The sequence below is a fragment of the Neofelis nebulosa genome, chromosome 7, assembly GCF_028018385.1.
Source record: "Neofelis nebulosa isolate mNeoNeb1 chromosome 7, mNeoNeb1.pri, whole genome shotgun sequence".
Classification (NCBI taxonomy): Eukaryota; Metazoa; Chordata; class Mammalia; order Carnivora; family Felidae; genus Neofelis; species Neofelis nebulosa.
The window spans coordinates 41456616-41477572 of NC_080788.1; the positions used below are offsets into that span (position 1 = coordinate 41456616).

Consider the following 20957-nt stretch of genomic DNA (forward strand, 5'->3'; position numbering starts at 1 on the left):
TGTGCATACCCTAGGGTAAGAAGCTAGCATTCAAGGTGATTCACACTCTGTCCCTATTGGATCTTTCTGACTTCTCACCATTTTTCTCCATTTATTTTGTGCTCCATTCATGTCGGTCCACATGCAGTATATCAGATTCTGTGCATTTTCTATCATGTTTTCATCTCACTATTCACATTAGTATTTTTTATGTACTATGAAATACCCTTTATTCTCTCCTCTGTCCTTCTGAGACTTACTGTGAGTGCCACTTGTGGCCAGATGCTTTATACTCCCTCATCCAGGCTCCTCTATTGACTTGTTCATATTTCTCTTTTAACTCTCATCACATTATGTGATTAATTCAATAAACTTGTGTGCCATCTGTACAAGGCCCTGTGTGAGGAGCTAGATTATAGTCTCTGCAGGGTGAGAACTGAGTGTTACTCATTTTAGATGTCTGATATCTGCATATTATGGGTAATAAATGTTCAAATGCTTACCCCTACCTCTGGTCTTTTATTTTTTTAATTGGTCACTTATGTTTCCTCACAAGTGGTTATTCAAAACACAGGTTTGATCATGTCACTACCCTACTCAAAAACTTTGTTTTAAATTTTTTTTTTTCAACGTTTTTTATTTATTTTTGGGACAGAGAGAGACAGAGCATGAACAGGGGAGGTGCAGAGAGAGGGAGACACAGAATCGGAAACAGGCTCCAGGCTCCGAGCCATCAGCCCAGAGCCTGATGCGGGGCTCAAACTCACGGACCACGAGATCGTGACCTGGCTGAAGTCGGACGCTTAACCGACTGCGCCACCCAGGCGCCCCTGTTTTAAACTTTAAGTGGCATTGAGGACTTTTCTCATGTATACTAAGTCTTACTTTTCTAGCCCTGTTTCTACCCTAACCCCTCTTTGTCTGTCCCTACCACTTCCTGATCCTCACAATGCAACTTACGGTCCGTCTACTCCCAGACCACCTATCATTCTTAGACTGTGCCATCTACTTTGTCACTTTTTTGTTTGTTCATACATCTTCGCTTTGGGATGCCTTTTCCGCTTCTTCAACTATTTAATTTTTTTTTTTTTTTAACATTTATTCATTATTGAAAGACAGAGACACAGCATGAGCATGGGAGGGGCAGAGAGAGGGGGAGACACAGAATCCAAAGCAGGCTCCAGGCCCCAAGCTGTCAGCACAGAGCCTGACGCGGGGCTCGAACTCAGAAACTGTGAGATCATGACCTGAGCCGAAGTCAGACACCCAACTGACTAAGCCACCCAGGCGCCCCTCCTCTTCTTCAACTATTTAAAATCCTACTCATTTTTTAAGACTCTTGGGGGAAGGACATAGAGGGAAGATAAAAAGAAAAGAATTTATTTCCTGAGAACTCCTGAATTGCCTTCTCTCTTTTCTTACTTACAGATCAGAATCTAGGTTGGTTACTCTATTACATTTCTACCACTACCATACTTCACTTTAAATGTTGTATCTATTGAATTAAAGATCTGTTACTTCACACATATACTTCAAAGATTAAGTTATCTTCGACACTAATGGCATGTTATACTTTAAATGAGTGAGGGATGAATTTTGGTACCCCTGTCTCCCATAGGAATTCTCACTGTAAAAACTGGCGGGAGGGTGTGTCTAATTCAGAAAGACTCCTAAACATACTTACAACTTGAAATTGACTGTTTTTCTCTAAGTAATACTGAGTTCTTAGGGTCAGCCTTGTGCCAGAATTGATTTGGGGTCACAATAATAATGCTTATACTGTGCCAGGAAGGGCTATCCTGAAAAATCTTTATGCAGAATTGTACCTGGTGTGAGATAAGTCTGTGGCTAAGCTGAAGTTTTTTGTTTTTGTTTATTTAAACAGAAAAAAAAATTTTAATTTTGTACATGCAGGGAACTTTAATTTCCCTCCATTGGCTGTTTCTGCCTCATCTATTCCTCTCCCAGTTATTAGTTTCCTTTTCACAATTTCATCAGATACATTTTTAAAAATGTTTTTGGTGGGAAGATTAATCAGAAACACAAATTGACTTTTAGAAGCTGAATGCAATTAATATATAGGGAAAAAATACCTGTTTTCTACTTTGGTTTCTTTAAAAAAGAAGTTGTTCATCTTTAATGGTATCTTAGGTATTTTTCTGGCAGTCGGCAAGTCCTCTTTATTATGTTACTTGCACACAAAAGTTATTCCTAAATTAGTGTACTCTTTGACACATAAAGGTGCTCAGCAACCTGATAGCCTTATTAAAGTATAATGGTATAGTTTGCAGAGGGCTGCCTGTTGTTTAGATCTTGGTTAAAATAGTATTGTAAGCAGCCTTTTGTTTCCAAGATAAAGTGTGTGTGTGTGTGTGTGTGTTTAAGAAATAGTCATTTTAATACCTTAATGTATATCTTTCTATATTTGTTTTTTTATATATGAAATTTATTGTCAAATTGGTTTCCATACAACACCCAGTGCTCATCCCAAAAGATGCCCTCTTCAATACCCATCACCTACCCTACCCTCCCTCCCACCCCCCATCAACCCTCAGTTCTCAGTTTTTAAGTCTCATATGCTTTGGCTCTCTCCCACTCTAACCTCTCTCTCTCTTTTTTTTTTTCCTGCCCCTCCCCCATGCGTTCCTGTTAAGTTTCTCAGGATCCACATAAGAGTGAAAACATATGGTATCTGTCTTTAATGTACATCTTTGTATATCCTTCTCCATGCCTTTATATCTAGCCATGTACGCGCGTGTGTGTGTGTGTGTGTGTGTGTGTGTGTGTAAATACATTTACTTCTATGTGTTATTTAAAAAGTAATTATACGTGCTGATAACTTTTCATCAGTCAGTGTTTGTTTTGAGTGTCTGTGATGTGCAGAACAGTTGATGAGGCATTGAGAGAACTGCTGGATAAATATTTCCTACCCTCAAGATATTTATAGTCTAGCTGATTAAGATAGGACAAGTGTATAAGAAGAAATGTGAAGTCCAGTGCAGTGGCTAAACCACATGGTATACACTAAACACTCTGGAGGAATTAAAATTCGCCTTTAAGAATGAGTAGAGGTGGGGAGGTGAAGACAGCTACGTAGCCAGCATGTAGTATGAGCTCACAAAGTGGGTAATTGCTACCTTCATCCTCATCCTCATCCTTACTCCAGGCACTTCCTCTAGATGTCTAGGAGAGTAATGATTCCACTTATTGAAGTAGAGAAGTTGAGAGTAAATAATCCTTAGTATTTCAGGAAGAACTTGAGATGTTTAAGTTATGCAGGTAGAGAGCCGTTTTCTGCATATAAAGAGCTAGAGTTGTGGTGCAAAAGCCAAACAGCTTTGAGAATCATCTACTTACAGTAGGTAAGTTTTAGGGCAGTGACAAATAATCTATAATTCCCATTTGTTAGTTTAAAAAGTGAGGGTTTGTGTTTATTGTGCCAAGAGTTAAAATTTCTGCATCTTTGACATTCTGGCACTTCTTGGTTTGCTTCATGGCTTAGTTGTCGGGAAATAATAAATAACAAAACGTGTGTGAGAGAGAAGAGACTTGTTTTCTTTTTTCTAAGTTCTCACGTCTAACTTAAATTTCCAAATTCTCAAGTGGTTTCTATTCTTGTCTTACTGGGTCTCATTATTTCTTTAGCTTTTCGCTTATAAATCATGTTTCATATATGTGAATAGCGTTGGGAACGTGACCTTTCTCATGACCCTGTAAGCTAAGATTTTGCTTTGCATTTCCCAAAATAAATGTCACTAAAACATATACATTCTGCTTTTCCCCTAGGTAAAAATCTCTACACCAATGAATATGTAGCTATCAAACTGGTGAGTAGAATCTATGTTTGTAGTAATTATATTTTGGTGCCCTCACCCTTCACATATCTTTTCACAGGAAATAGTTGTAAGCATTCACAAAAATAGTAATGTTTTTTTCTCTTGCATATGGTCCCACATAGTCATTTTCCTTTAACCGTATATAGTGCTATAGTGATGAATCACTGCACACTGTATAACACTCTATAGTTAGATGATGCCAACTATACTTGTAGCAACAGTTGCATCAAAAAATAGTTATTAAAAATAGCTTGAAGAAAAAAAAATTACTGGAAGACTAGTAATTTCTGTGCGGTTTGTACCTTTCATAGTGCTATTTTAAAAGATAAAAGCATTGGAAATGTTATATTTTCTTTTGCTTGACTGATCCATTTTTAAAATGTAAGGTATTTATTTATTAATATACTTAGTAGAAGACCAAATCTGATCATCAATTCATTGCCTTAAATATCCGTCAAATGTGAAAAACACATCTTGTCAAATTCAAAGCAAAAAGTTCACTTGGTTTTGTCAGCACTAATGAATAACTAACCTAGTCATTAAAGATAGCATCCTCTTAAAAAATGTGTATTATTTTTGAGGAATAGTAATTTTAGGAGAAAATTCTTTATATTTAAGGTCGATACATAATCATTTCTAGTCATATGAAATATGTCATATGACTAGTTTCTATGAAACTGTGTAAATGTTTGTCCTGGTAAGTTTCCCAGGATTTGCAGCCAGTTTGGGCCTTTATTAATTGGAAGACAGGAGTTAATGGTTGAAGGAAGTATCTTGTGATGATTGTAGTAATGCTGTTCTTTTCTAACGAATTGCACTTAACCACATCCACACCTGCTGTGTGTGTGGATTGAGCTTGTCATTTTGTGGAGGAGTCAGAGGTGTTTTGTGAAGACAACTATCAGACGTTATCAGATTGGTTTCTTTGCAAAGATGTAGACCAGAAGCAGGGCTTAGAGCAGGTAGCTGCTAGGGAACCAAGGGTTTTGTTTGTTGACTTGGAACTCTTTTTAGAGAAATGGGAGCAGGAAGACAGGTAATACTGTAACAATGCAGGCCAACCATTGTCTCAGATTGAATATCAAAGGATTAACCATAGTTTTTATTTTTATTTTATTTATTTATTTTTAATGTTTATTTATTTTTGAGGCAGAGACAGAGCATGAATGGGGGAGGGCCAGAGAGAGAGGGAGACACAGAATCTGAAATAGGCTCCAGACTCTGAACTGTCAGCACAGAGCCTGACACGGGGCTCAAACTCACAGAGCTCGAGATCATGACCTGAGCCGAAGTCGGACGCTTAACCGACTGAGCCACCCAGGCGCCCCACCATAGTTTTTATTTATAGGAATTTGGTTCTGTAAAAGTGTTCTCTAGCTCATCTGCTTTTTTACTTTTTCTGTTTTACGACTTTGGTAAGTTGGACTAGCAACCAGGAGTAGCTCCTGAAACACTTGAAAATACTGTCTCAATTCTGCATATTTGTTACTGTCCCTTTATTTATCCAGACCTCTCTAGAGCCTTTTTGTTAGGGGCAATTTTTTCTATCTATATTTCTTCTTCCAAGTTCATACTAGTCAACCTAGTTAGATAAGCTTATATAATGTATTGTTGACATGATGGATCACTGCATTTCACTTACAGTTTATTAAACTTTATTCTACTTTGTATGGCCTAGAATAACGGCTAAAAGTAGATCTCATGTCATCTAGTATGGTGTGTCTCAGGAGCTCATTTCTCTTTGAAATAAATCTTAAATAAAGACTTTTTGTAGGATAGCAATCTTGTCTGTGGGTCTCCTCTTTTGCTGTTAGGCTGTGTTCTCCATGGGAGATAAGAGGGCAGTAACTGAGCTCTTTTCATTGTAACAGCAAAATTTGCCTTAAGCATTATTGTCCTGCAAGGTAGCCGTCTGCTGTCGGTTTAGGATTTCAGGCAGACATGTGTGTTCCAGAATAACTGTGATTCTGGCAAATAGCCAGCCCTCTGTGGAAATGTAATCAGCATCTGGCACAGAAATACAAGGAAGCCCTGCTGGTACTGTTTTCCTTCCACTTTGTTTAGATCTTCGTTTTGGGCTCTTGTTTCTTAGATTTGGAGGAACCTTTTTAAAAAACCATACACAACATAAAATAGTATAATGAGCCCTTCCTTTACCCCCATCACCAAGATTTCCCAGGTTCTTTTTAACAGAAGTTTTCTTTCTTTTACATATATATATATATATATATATATATATATATATATATATTTTAATGTTTTATCTATTTTTAAAACAGAGAGAGACAGAGCATGAGTGGGGGTGGGGCAGAGAGAGAGGGGAGACACAGAATCTGAAGCAGACTCCAGGCTCTGAGCTGTCAGCACAGAGCCTGACGCGGGGCTCGAACTCATGAACTGTGACATCATGACCTGAGCCGAAGTCGGACTCTCAACCAACTGAGCCACCTGGGTGCCCCTTAACAGTTTTCTAACAATTGTTAAAAAAAGAAAAAAAAAATCTCTTTATGCTGTTAATCTTGCTGCCTGCCACAAGATGTAGATTTAGTGTTTACAATGTCCTGTATTCATAGTCTTTCCAGGAGAGCACCTTGAAGCTTCAGTTGTCTGAGCAGTCTTCAACTATATGCTAAAGGGGTTGGCTTGAAGGGAGTAACACTTTCATCTATGATGAAAAGCTCCTGCTATCCAAATATATGTGATATGCATGCCCACATTCAGCCTTGTAACTCTAAAGAGTTTTTGCTTTTTCAATCTGCTAGCTTAGTTACCCAACATCAAGTCAAATATTTCCTATCTCAGCATCTACTGTGAAGTTTTAGAGTATTATGTTTGAAGAAGGATCTGTGGCTTTTTCATTCATTGCTCCATTTTTCTCCAGAAAAACCATACAGAATGATCAACCTCTGCTTCCATATTAATTTGTTGTCACTGTTTCTGTTGGGGTTCTTGTGAATTATTAGCAATTGTTCTGAAGGACAAATTCTGTAATTGGCTGCTTTAATGGTGCTCCAGTGGAAGATCTAAAACCAGATGGAGGCTCTCCAGAGTGATCCTTTCCTATTTGAAGAGAGAGATGAATAAAGAAGTGATTATTTAGAGTGTACTTAGCTTTATGTACTTTTTCTTTTGACTACAAGAATCTTGAGAAGCTTGAACTCCCAACTCTGATGATTGCTGATTTTATACATTTTTTTTTCAACATTTTTTATTTATTTTTGGGACAGAGAGAGACAGAGCATGAACGGGGGAGGGGCAGAGAGAGAGGGAGACACAGAATCGGAAACAGGCTCCAGGCTCCGAGCCATCAGCCCAGAGCCTGACGCGGGGCTCGAACTCACGGACCGCGAGATCGTGACCTGGCTGAAGTCGGACGCTTAACCGACTGCGCCACCCAGGTGCCCCTGATGATTGCTGATTTTATAATCAAAGAAGGATATGTGTTCTTTCATAGAGCTCATTAGGGGTATGAACTATTTTAGCCTCTGAATTTATTTAGAAAAACCTTCCTAGAAGCAAATGGATAGACTAGATAACTTCAAGGAACTTCTGAATTCTGTGATTTATGGATTCTATTTCTTAAGAAAAATGCAAAAACTTCAAGTGGGTGCAGGAAGAACTTTCAAAGATGATCAAAGAATTCAATAGGACCAATGAGGAAAGGTTAAAGGAATTAAAATTACTATGCCTCAATAAGAGATGTCTAAGAAATGATTGAATAGTTTTGTAATTTGAGGATAGTTGTTACAGTATTCACAGGTTATTGAAGAGCTATTTTATCTTGTTGAGGACAAAAGAGAAATAGACTTAAGTTTTGGTAGTAGAGATTTAAACTACTTAAAATACCTTTGAAATCGTGAAATGTGTTAAACGTCAGCATAAATTGTCAAGGGAAGCTGTGGGATCTCCTTTCTTTGAACCTGTCTTAAAAAGAGGACAAGTAACCATTCACCTGAGAAAGGACAGTTTTTTCAACAAATGTTTTTGGGAATATCAGATATCCACATGCATTGAAGTTGAACCATTACCTTGCATCCTATGTAAAAAATTAACTCAAAATGTATCAGAGACCTAAATTTAAGAGCCAAAACTATAAATCTCTTAGAAGAAAACTTGGAGGAAAAGCTTCATGACATTAGATTTGGCAGTGATTTTTTTGATATGATACAAAAAGCACAAGGAAGAAAAGAAAAAAGATAAATTAGACTTCATAAAAATTAAAAACTTTTATATATCAAAGGACTCTGAACATTGTGAGAAGGCAACCCATGGAATGGGAGAGAATATTTAAAACTCGCATATCTGATAGAGAATTGTATCTAGAATTTATCATTTTTTTCAGAGTTTTTATTTTTGAGAGTGTGAGCACAAGCAGGGGAGGGGCACAGAGAGAGGGAGAGAGAGGATCCCAAGCAGTGGCTTAGACCCTAGAACTGTGAGGTCATGACCTGAGCAGTAATCAAGAGTCGGATGCTTAACCAACTGGGTTACCCAGGTGCCCCTAGAATTTACCATTTTAATAATTTTTAAGTGAACAGCTCAGTGACATTAAGTACATTCATATTGTTGTGCAGCCATTGCCATCATCTCCAGAACTTTTTCATCTTCTTCAACTACAATTCTGTACCCATTAAACACTGACTCTCCATCCCCACCCTCATAGCCTCTGGCAACCACAATTGAGTTTTCTCTCTGTGAATTTGACTGCTTTAGGTACCTCATATAAGTGAAATCATGCAGTATTTGTCCTTTTGTGTCTGGCAGATGCCTTTCCTTTTCCTTTTCCTTTTCCTTTTCCTTTTCCTTTTCCTTTTCATTTCTCCGTTCTCCTCCTTTCTCCTTTCTCCTTTCTCCTTTCTCCTTTCTCCTTTCTCCTTTCTCCTTTCTCCTTTCTCTCCTTTCACCTTTCCTTTCCAAGTTTATTTATTCTGAAGTAATCTCTATACCCAACATGGGGCTCAAACTCACGACACTGAGAAAAAGAGTTGCATGCTCTTCTGACTGAGCCAGCCAGGCGCCCTATGTCTGGCTTATTTCATTTAGCACAATGTCTTCAAGTTTTATCCATGTTGTAATATATGTCCGAATGTCTTTCTTTTTTATGGCCGAATGATATTCTACGTATGTGTAGAACTAAAGGTAATCATATTTTGTTTACTCATTTGTTGATAGATACTTGGGTTGCTTCTACTTTTTGATTATTGCGAATAATGCCGCTATGAACACAGGTGTACAAATATCAATTTGAGTCTCCACTTTCAGTGTTTTCAGGTATATATCCAGAAATGGAATTGCTAGATCATGTGGTAATTCTGCTTAATTTTTTGAGAAGTTACCATACTGTTTTCCATAATAACTATACCATTTCACATTGCCACCAGCAATGCACAAGAGTTCCAATTTCTACTCATCTTCACCTACGCTTACTTTCTGCGTTTTTGATAATAGCTATCCTAAAGGGTACGTAGATCAGTCTTCTAGGGTAATGTTTGATTTTCTTGCTAACTAGTCTACTATACAGTCAGTTGAGAATAATTAACCAGCCAGTTCTTGAAGTTCAATGTAGAACAAAATGACCTGGTAATTTGGCTGTTTTATCTCCAAGGGCTTTAGAAAACTGTTTTTGTAAACTTGAACATCATATTGATTAAAGATACATATTTTAATTGCAATTACAATCTTTAACTCTCTTAAGTGTAAAAATAAATATTCATATAATGTTCCAACAGCTTTATTTGTAATAATGAAAACTGAAAACAGTCCAAGATGTCTGAAAATTATGGTATGTACATGTATGCATGTGCACGTGCACACACACGCATACACAAAAACACTACAGCCATTAAAATTTATATAAAGCTTTATGGGGCACCTGGATGCCTCAGTTGGTAGAGCATGTGACTCTTGATCTCAGGATTGTGAGTTCAAGCCTCACATTGGGTGCAGAGCCTACTTAAAAAATTATATAAAGCTATGTATGGCCATGGATAGATGTCATTATTACATTGTTGAACTTAAAGATACATTACAGAAGAGCAAATATACTATGATCTCATTTATTTTAAATATATTTTTGAGTATATATTACATATAAATATGTGTATGAATAAATATTTGGAAGGACATTCACCAAAACATTAATAGTGCTTTTCTTTAAAATGATAGAATCTCAGATTATTTTTGCTCTCTTCCTAATTTTTGTGTATTTGAAATTGTTTTCTGAGCATATGTCATATTTTTCTAAAAATAATAAACCTATTTATCACCCAAAATTCATAATAAAACAAGCAGGGAATACATGCTGGTATTTAATTAAAAGGTTTGGCATCTGGTTTCCTAGGAGAATGTATTTCAGAAGAATACTTTTTGGTGAGGGAGCTGTTGTTGAATGATGGCTCATACAGAGTATGTGTATTTAAATATCCATGGAAGGGATTGTATATACTTCACCTTCATCCTTCCCTAGTTGTGCTTTCAAAGAGAAATTGTGGTAAGAAAATGCTATCATATATGGATATCATCTCTAAAATACTAAGTGGTCTTGGCCCTGGTTTACTTTGAAAACCTAGGAATGGAAAAATTTTTTATTTGTCTAAATCTGATCACAATTTCTCTTCTTGGGTTTCAGGAACCAATAAAATCACGTGCTCCACAGCTTCATTTAGAATACAGGTTTTATAAACAGCTCGGCAGTGCAGGTAAGTCAAGTCTGTTTTCTCCATGTACTTAGCCTATAGCTTAGCTGAAAGACCAAAAGTATGCACATTTTCTTGTCTACTGGACTTTTTTTTTTTTTTTTTTACCAGACCACGTATCTCCCCTGCTTGCTGGATAGGTAATTAAACACAGTCAACTAAAGCTACTTGCTCTCTGACTCCTGGAGGGCCATTTGATTGGGGATTTATGATGCCATGACTATGACCACAAACCACCTGAAACACACTGGTTTGAAGTGTTGCTTTATGGTAATTTCATTCTCTTCTCATTTCTTTACACCAAAAGAAAAGAGGAGGGGTTGGTAATTTGCAAACAATATTTTATGATAGTGAGACTACGTATCTACTTTGAGGATCTACTAAAATACATGTTCTGAAATACCATAACATTGTCATTTTATCCATTTGAAAGACCTCGCTTATGTTATTGTAATAACCTAAGACCTTTGAGGAGTTTTTAAAATTAAGTTTATATATTTTTTTAAACGTGCCTATTTTTTATCTAAAAAATCTAATTTCTGAAATATCTTACTGGCTTCCAGGAAAATATCTTGAGTAAGCAAATGTTACCAACCCTAAGGAGGTTGTACCTATGGGATATTGCTTGCAGAAGATGAAATTGTTCAGCACTAGTTTCATTGTTTGACATTAGTTAGACATTCCTCTACTTTTTGCTTTCTTCAGTGTGATGGTTTTACCTGAATGACTGAAGCATGTTTTTATTTCAAGTACCACTTATTGAAGGTACTATTGAAGGAATTTGAGTTTCACTTCCTAGAATATAGAGAATTATATAATAGCCACACAGTGTTATTCAAGTTGTCTTACACACTGACTGTGACAGTAATCAGCCATAGTCCTAACCTAGCAAGGCCATGATAGGCATTTGCCTTCACTGAACCTAAAATGACTTCTTACTCACAATAGCTTCTTAGTATATGTTTGTTCATTTAGTTTACAGGACATGTATAACTTGAGGCTTGTCTTTCCAGAACTAAACTTTCTTTTTAAGTTTATGTATTTATTTTTTATTTTGAGAGAGAGAGCGCGCACAATGGGGGGGATGGGGGCGGGGGAGGGGGGAGAAAGAGAGAGAGAGAGAGAGAGAGAGAGAGAGAGAGAGAATATTCCAAACAAGTTCTCTGCTGTCAGAGCAGAGCCCAATGTAGGACTCGATCCTATGAACCATGGGATCATGATCCAAGCCAAAATCAAGAGTGAGATGCTCAACCAACTCAGCCACCCAGGTGCCCCCCAGAACTGAACTTACTTAAAGTTAGCTGTTATGTTGTTTGTGTTTTTTAAATTTCAGGGTGACAATTATTACAACTCATTTATGATATTTCTATTAATTTAGATGAGCTATTTTAACAGCCATTTCACTAGTTGACCTTTATGCTTTTATGGAGTTTTATTCAACTGGAAACTTTACCTCTTTTATATATATATATATATATATATATATATATATATATATATATATATATATATATGTTGGCATTAACCCAGGCTTTCTGAATTTTGTGGTAATATAATTGATTTTGAGCACTTAAACATCTTTAATGCCATATTGGGATATTTTTCAGTCTTGATTCTGTTACTGGTGATTACATATTGAATGTTCTTTAATTGTAATTACACATTCCATCCCCCAGCCCTGCAATAAGACCATAAGCTCCCGAGAACAAGGCTTGTCTCTTCTGCACCCTTGTGTCTCAAGTTTATCTCAAGTCCTAACATAATTCTTCCACATAGTAGGTAGTTAGGAAGTATTTTTGTGACAGAAAAAAGTTAGGAAGATTTGATAAGTTTTTGCCTTTTTAGATTTTTGCCAAGTTATTAATAAAAATATTTCCTGAGGATGGCCAAAAAAGGAAATTTATTTTAAAAGTAAATCAGTTGACAAGAAAGTAGACAGGATTTGACCATGTCTTATTATAAATGTAAGCATGGGGGCCCCTGGGTGGCTCATTCAGTTGGGCATCCAACTTCAGCTCAGGTCATGATCTCGCGGTTCATGGGTTCAAGCCCCACATGGGTCTCTGTGCTGATAGCTCAGAGCTTGGAGCCTGCTTTGAATTCTATGTCTCCCTCTCTGTCTCTCTGACAGCCCAGAGCCTGGAGCCTGCTTCGGATTCTGTGTCTCCCTCCCTCCTTCTCTCTGTCTGTCCCCCACTCGTGCTCTGCCTCTCTCTCTCAAAAATAAAGAATGAATGAATGAATAAATAAATAAAGGCATGAACTCCTAGTTCTAACTTACAAGCACAAACATTTCTCTCCCTATTTTTCTAGAGTGAGTTCCAGCTGCAAATGTGACTTATCACTAGTTAATGTTTAACCAGCCAGAGCTTATATGCCACTCTCTTCAGAACCAAGGTGATGTGGCATTGTAAATAAACAACCTTTCATGCCAAAGGCACACAGAGACCAAAATAATCTAATTGTTGTTTTTATGCACTAGTGTTTGTCTGTCATTATTCATCATACGCCAGTGATTTGCAAAATATTTGGGTATCATGACAAGGAATAGTTTAAAAAAAAAACGCATTGTGATTTAGATTTGTTCAAGGAATTAATCAGTCCTTTAAAATGGATGAATTTTTGGGGGAGGAATGAATGCTTTTAAATTAAAAAATGCTATTCTGACCATGTTGTGAGACTTTACATTTCTTTTTTTTTTTTTTTTCTAATATTTACTTATTTCTTTTGGGAGGGGGAGGGGCAGACAGAGAGGGAGAGAGAATCCCAGTCAAGCTCCACACTGTCAGTGCAGAGCCCGACACTGGGCTCAAACTCATGAACTGTGAGATCATGACCTGAGCCGAAATCAAGAGTCAGACGCTTAAGCAACTGAGCCACCTAGGCTCCCTGGGACTTTAAATTTCTGAAATAGGAACTTTTATATTGGCTTGGGAGTGTGACCATTTCTTCCTTCTTAAGTATCCAGGTCTTAATCATTACCTTGGGTTTTTGACCCCATTGCCCTGACCATATGATATGATCTGGAAATTCATAATCAGTTCCCTATGCACACGAAGATAGAATGGTGGCGCTAGATGATTGTGAACACAATTTAAGCTGGAGCTCTTCCTGACTGTCCCTTCTTTGATCTCTACCATCTTCCCTTCCATTCCATTCTCTTCTCTTGTGGGCAGTCACACCTCATGCTTTGTTGGCTGATTGTAACTTTGCCATCAAGAAATTTCAAGACCTGATTATTTACTATGACGATTGGTATCTCCAAGATAATCAGGGAAGAAAGTAAAGAGGACCTTGAAACTGAGAATGATCATCTTGATCATCATAATAGCTATCATTTTTTTTTTCATTCATGGTAGAAATTAAATTATAAAATATGAAAGGATATTTTGAAAAGAAATGATGATCCATGCTCTTACTACCCTAACTCCGCTACGTTTCATTTGAATATCTCTTCATTTGCAGACATGTTTCATGGTTAATCTCAGTTACCTGTAACTACATCTTCTTTCATTTAGCATTACAGTATTTATTGTAATGCTGCAGAGTCTTTATGTTTCTAATAATTGTGTAATAGCCCATCTTCTTCATAGGCCATAATGTAGGCACCCACCGACTATTTTGTGTTGTCAGACATTTAGATTGTTTTTATTTGAGGAAATCCTTTCCCCTATTGATTTCTGATATTAGAGCTCAACACTTATATTTAGTTTCCCATTTCCCCCATATGATGGTGATTTTCAAATGTTTAAAGAGCTGTTAAATGGTAGGTTAGGTTTATTCCAAATGATTTAAAAGAAATTATTGAAAGAAATTATAGGAAGGATAAATTCTGGCTTTGTATAACAATTAGAATAGTGTGGAAGTAATCTAAATGTCATCACTATGGACCTGGATAAATAAATGGTATATTTATACCTGTGAAATTAGCTATTAAAAAGAAGGTAGAGCCCTATGTACTGATATGGAAATATCCCCCAATATATTTTTAAGTGAAAAGGTTTACAAAACAGTCTAGTGTCATGTTTGTATAGTATAATAAGAAATACATATATAGTACAGCTGTGTCCACATGAGCATAGAAAATACCTGATTGGATATACAAAAATTTAATAATGATTACCTTTGAAGAGTATGATTAGAAATGGAAAGTGGTGGCACTCTTAAGTTTTTAAATTAATCCTTTTTTATTTTTGCATTTTTCCCCTGATTATGTATCATCATCATTATTATTATTATAACATCTAGTTTTTTAAAAGACTGCAGCAGTGCATTTATGGTCTCCCTCCTTCCTCTTCTATCACCAAGTAACCCATTTCTGTCCCCATTTATCCTGGGCCACATGTTAACAGTTTCAGGCATAAGTTCAACAAATGATAATAAAGTGCTACAATGTCTTGTTTCCTTTCTTTCCAAACACTTTCTTGTAGGAAGAAAAACAAATTGTGAACTGGAATAAGCTGTTTTATGCAGTAGGATTTCTCGTCTCATAGGGGAAAGGCAGTTTTCAGGCAGAAGTTGAACGGTTATGCATTCTGGATATTTTGAGGGAGATTTGTGCATTGGGTAGAAGGTTAGAATACGTGACTTTTTAAAAAAACTATTTGAACCTAAGATTGAATAAAATTTTTTTAAAAAATCACATGTTACTCTACAAGAAACATCCTGGTGCAGATATTTATGCTTGGTAACTTCCTTGGTTTCAAAAGATATAAAAAAATTTTTAAGTTAATTACATTATAAATAGAACCCTGCCAAAGTGAATTTCCAATGGCCAAGTGAATCAAAATGGGACCATTACCTAGTGTTTTCACATAATGAGATGGCTGGGGATGGGGTAGATTTTTATTTGCATAAAGTGGTTGTACTCATTGAGTCTGAGATTACTGGAGGATTTCCAAAGTTACTACAAAGAAAAACAGTATTTTTTAAGTGTGAAACTGCAATGGTATGTAAGGATTAACTATGAAAAAGTATTATATTCTTCACTGTTGGAAAATAATTTCTTCAGTTTTGTCTTATTTTTATTTCATTCCTTCTTAAATCACTGTGTTCTGATTTTTCAAAGCACAGAGGGCTTTGGCAGTGAGCACATTTATGCTTTTCTTTTCATATTTAGCTTCTATAGATTGTTCTGAATATATAAGAGTAGGAGTCATGGCTTAAAAATCGACTCTGGATTCCCTGGAACTTGCTTGCCCTCCTAGTTGCTTTAGTATTTGTTTGATACAATGGGCCGGCTTCATAAGAGAGAACAGTAGTATTTAATCATGATAATTAAAGGCTGCAACCTTTGCAGTCAGCAGGTGCAAGTAACCATCTTGTTTTCTTTTCATTTTTTTTAAATCATCGACGTTGTGGTAATTGTGTTATAGTCATTATGGGTAAGTCCCAAACTCATGTTCATGTTATGAGATTGTTTTTGGGTTTCCCTGTGCTCTCAGGGTCCTTTTACTTAGGAGAGTATATATATATATATATGTGTATATATATACACATATATATATATATATATATACATATATATACATCATCAATTTTAAGATTTCCCAGCCCACTAATCCTTTATCCAGTACAGCACTTTTCCTGGTATCCTAACACAAAGGAATAGACTTGGTGGATGACACATTTGAGGCCAAGATGGGGCAAAACCAGAGGCCTAAACAGATAGGAGGCCTAAACATGAGAGAGGGGACAGTATGAGCCTGAAGATTCATAGCTACATATGGACTGGTCATATGGTAAAGGCCTAGTGTATATTTGCTAAATTAATAAAAGATGAATAAACCAGAACCAAGCATGCAGCTAAAGTGACAGGAGAGAAAGGGAGGGAGAGGGAAGGCGTGAGCAAGGGCAGGAACAGATGAAAAAGGATGGGGAAGGGAGGAGTAGGCAAATGGCAAGAAAAGAGGACTCCAGATAGAGAAATGAGAATGCAAATAAATCAAATAGGGTGGAGACCTTTGACTTCACCAGAAGGAGCTATAAAGTTGCCATCTATTAATGTTCTCAGAGTTAACTATTTCTTAGGAACAGTGGTTTTGAATAATAACTGGCCTTTTTAGAGAAAGTACTAGAGTAGGGTATGGTAAATTCTCATCACTTCACTTGACATTTTGAAAGGCATAAATGTAATACAGACAGACACTACAATGGTCTCTTTGCTTCTGCAGCCTTCTTAATTGTATTGAGAGATCTTGAAGGTAGTGGAGGAACTCCCTTTGCTCTGCTTAAACAGTTAATTCCATTTCCACCCAGCAGACTGCCTGGGAAAAATCTTAGGGACTCTGAGAATAACTGTCATGTCATAGTTGATCTAAGCCTGAGCTGCCATGTCCTGGATTTTCAGCAGCTATTCTAATCTGCTAATGAGCATTCTGCTTTGGCTGTCTTGTAAAGGAGATGTTAATCCTCAAATTTAAAAAGACAACAAGATACTTACTGCAGTTTCACAGTGTAACAAAGTCCAGCCAAAATCTTATTGGGCGAGAAAATAAGTGAACTGAAGTATCCAGTAGGTACTTCATATCGTTGGTTATGTTTCACTTTTCCCATTTTTGAGCACAGGAGAGTTTGGTAACTTACTTACCCAGTCACAGGGTAGGCACACCTGAACTAGGAATGTTTTTACACAGACTTTTTTCTTGTGTGTATACATACACATATCCCTAGTAGATTCCTGAGGACTTCCACCCATTATCCCTTACCTAATTATAATAGAGTGGTAGAAGATAGTCGTGAGAGTGTTTTTAACTGAAGCAAAGGCCCAGAACTATCCCCCTCTCCCATGAAAGAGTAGGATTTCCTGTTTCACATTGTGCCCTCAAATTTTATGCTTTAGAAGGCTGCCTTTGTTACTTCCAAAGCCTTTTATGGTCTTGGGCAATCTAGGTTTTGAAGCATTTCTTTCCAAAGTAAATTAATCACTTACGTTGAATGTATACGCTGTGTGTACAACGGAGAAGCTCAGTGCTACCCTATGCAAGCCATTTCACCCACTGAAACCTTTATACTATGAATAAAGACCATGTTCATAGAGCTTGTCAGACTTTACAATTTTGAGATTTCTAGGAGAGAATGGTTTTATATGTCATCAAGAAAAGGTAGGAGGTTTTTCTGGTCCCAGAAAAAGAGCTTTGAATCTAGACAACTGTTAAATTAACAGGAACATGGTTTTCCTTCAACAGAAGAATAAAGCACAGATCTGAAGAAAATCATCAGAAAGTGTGAGATTGACAAAACCTTCCTGTAATGTTGTGAACTTCCTTAGGAGTATATTGTAAATAAGCTGGTTTAAACAGGAAAATTAAAAATAAGAAAAGCTGAAAAAAAATAAGAAAAGCTGCAGAGATATTGCAAAGGTGGGAATTTTACTTAAAATAGAAGTGAATCATGTAACAAGAGTAGTTGTGAACAAGTAACATACCTCAACGTTGATGTCCAGTATATAGGAGCCCTTAAGGAATTTAGAAGAAACTTTTTGGTCTCCAGTTGGGTAGAAACTTTTCATAACAAGAGAAGAAAGGATGAAATAATGAACTGGATAAAAGAAAGTGAAACCTGGACCTTTCTTTCCACGTGTAAGTTTTTCAGAAGTCTCTCTGCTAGAGTTATTGTAGGGGGAGGAGACATATACTACTAAATTCAGGAAAAACTGATCTTAATGAGTATAAATGGGCAGCTTTGAAATTACATTTTAAGGACTGGAGATTTAGACATTTAACATCTCTGATTATAGGCAATGTGAATAAGTGGAGACAGCTAAGAATTGGAGCAAGGAGCAAAGGTTGGCTCAGTTTTTCCCACTGATTCTTTGACTCAGCATTAACCATGTGCCCTGCTGTGCCTCAGTTTCTTTCTGATACAATAGGAAAAACTGCCTTGTATAGTTTTTAGGCCTGCTAGGGTTTAATGAGGTAATGTCTACAAAGGCCTTGCATTCTTAAGGCAGTTACTGTTTTACATCGAAAACTGAAGATCTTACTTTTCTGTAGAAATGGAAATATACTATGTATATTTCTCATAGCCTTTTTTTTTTTAAATGTTTATTTATTTATTTTGAGAGAGAGAGAGCATGCAAGCGGGAAGACACAGAGAGAAAGGGAGAGAGAGAATCCCAGTGCCGGGCTCAGTCTCACAATCCCTCAAGATCATGACCTGAACCAAAATCAAGAGTCGGATGCTTAACTTACTGAGCCACCCAGGCCACCCCATTTCTCATAGCTTTAAAAAAATCTCAGAATGGGGGCCCCTGGGTGGCTCAGCTGGTTATGTCTGACTTTTGATCTCATCTCATGTCATGATCTCATGGTTCATGGTTTCAAGCTCTGCATCAGGTTCTGGGCTGCTGGCACAGAGTCTGCTCGGTATTCCGTCTCTCCCTCTCTCTCCATCCCTCCCCCACATGTGCACTCTCTCTCTCAAAATGAATAAACTTAAAAAATCTCAGAATGAAGAGGTAACAGTTTCATCTTTGAAGACTTTTTGATGGATTCTCAAGCAGTAGTGACTTAATATTTCCTAATCCTGACTCAAAAGAGCAGAATACAGCTACGGTGAACCCATCACATTTGTGATTTTGACGGTAGTGTGTTTCTTTCAGAGGAGCTGCATGTGGTCGTGTTGGAATACACTTATGCTCACTTAGGCCTCCTTGGTGAGAATGAATACTTCTACTTGCACAACTCCCCTGCTTTTCCTGTCAGTTTGGAGGGGACACTTGGCCACAGTGGTCTTTATAATACCTGGGAAAAGAACCCCAGGCAAAAAAGATCACATTGCCATACCTGTTTTTGTTCTGTAAAACCAAATTCAAACTATTATGCAAGACCCAAGCCAGCTGGTTCAGTTAATGTTTGGTCTTTATATAACTAGATTTGTTTATGAATTTGCAAAGAAAGTGGTGTTACTAGTGTTGAACTACTGAAACATTGTAAGTCAGGTTTATTACAGAGTCTATGGACTGTTAGTGAATATCAGTGCCCCCAGAAAAGGAAGGATGTATGTAATTGGGCTATCCCCCTATTTCCAGTGTGGAAGATGAGATTTCTTATGAATCCAGATAGTATAAAGGAACAGATAGTAAATACTTGAGGCTTTGTGGGCTATCAGTCTCTGTGTAACTATTCATCTCTGTTCCTGTAGCACAGAAGCAGCCATAAACAGTAAGTAAATGAATGAGCTATATTCCAATGAAACTCTATTCATGGGCACCAAAATTAGAATTTTATGCAATTTTTGTGTATTATAAAATATTAGTCTTTAAATTTTTTCAAATATTTAAATATATAGAACCCATTCTTAGTTCTCTAATCATACAAAAGTACCTGGGCCAGATTATGGGCTTAGTTTGCTGATCTGTGCTCTGGCATGGCAGTGACCAAAACTTTTCTTTTTTTTTAAAGATTTTTTTTTTAATGGTTATTTTTATTTTTGAGAGAGACACAGCATGAATGGGGTGGGGGAGGGGTGGGGGAAACAGAGAGAGAGGGAGATGCAGAATCCAAAGCAGGCTCCAGGCTCTGAGCTGTCAGCACAGAGCCCGATGTGGGGCTCGAACTCAAACTGTGAGATCATGACCTGAGCCGAAGTCAGACACTCAACCGACTGAGCCATCCAGGAGCTCCAGTGACCAAAACTTCTTACTCCTTTTTATCACTCCATTCAGTTTGCAGAATATGGAAATTACCTCAAAGAACTCTGTGCCACTCTCGAGGCACTGTAATGAGGGGACTTAGCCACATCTCTATCACTGTGGATTTTTCACAGTGTAATATGCTGCTGGATTGTGAGCTTTTTAAGGGCAAGAAACATCTTTTATTCATTAAAGTATTGCTTGCATATTACTTGATCCAAAGAAAAGACTCAACAAATGTCTGTTAAATTGATGAAATCCCAGTATATAAGTTCTTTGGACAGTATTTGACTGACAGTGCAATCACCAACTTAAGTTGAAGCTTCTTTCCTTCATGCATACTGTCCTCTCCAAACTCAGGCTCTTCTTTATTTGCTTGTGATAGTAATTATTAACTGTATTAAGCAAGCAGAATAGAGATATGAATGAATAACTGAAGATATTAGAATGAAGTCCCCAAAATTATTTCCGCAAGGATTTGCTATACAATCAGAGACATTTATATTCATTACTCCTACAAACAGAGTATCCAAGAACTAACTCCATGGTGAAAGTTTTAGAATTGAAGCCCGTGAAAGGTAGGAATTGTGTGTGGTTCTCATCAGTATAGTGGCTATAGCATTGCAAGTCTGAAGACCACAATAGCCCATTAGCAGCTAGAGAATGATTTGGATACAATCACATTGAACTGGTAGTCATACCTCATCAACGTTTTGCTTGGCTTCCACTCTCAACAGTTATAGTTCAGAAAACACAGCCTAGATCTCTTAACTCTGCTACCTAAAAAGGAGAGTAGCGTTAGAGGATAAATTT

The 20957-nt window shown here is 37.0% G+C and overlaps 1 protein-coding gene across 20 annotated transcripts in view; it reads left to right on the plus strand.

Annotated features, from left to right (window-relative positions):
* CSNK1G1 (casein kinase 1 gamma 1) overlaps positions 1–20957 on the plus strand; it is a 170959-nt gene that overhangs the window by 81215 nt on the left and 68787 nt on the right. For all 20 annotated transcript variants that reach the window (XR_009264070.1, XR_009264072.1, XM_058737428.1 and 17 more), the window contains 2 exons: positions 3766–3806; positions 10444–10513. Coding sequence is in view for 18 of the 20 variants with exons in the window: in XM_058737428.1 (XP_058593411.1) it covers positions 3766–3806; positions 10444–10513 (111 nt within the window). In the remaining 2 variants the exon portion in view is untranslated. The remainder of the gene's footprint in view (positions 1–3765; positions 3807–10443; positions 10514–20957) is intronic.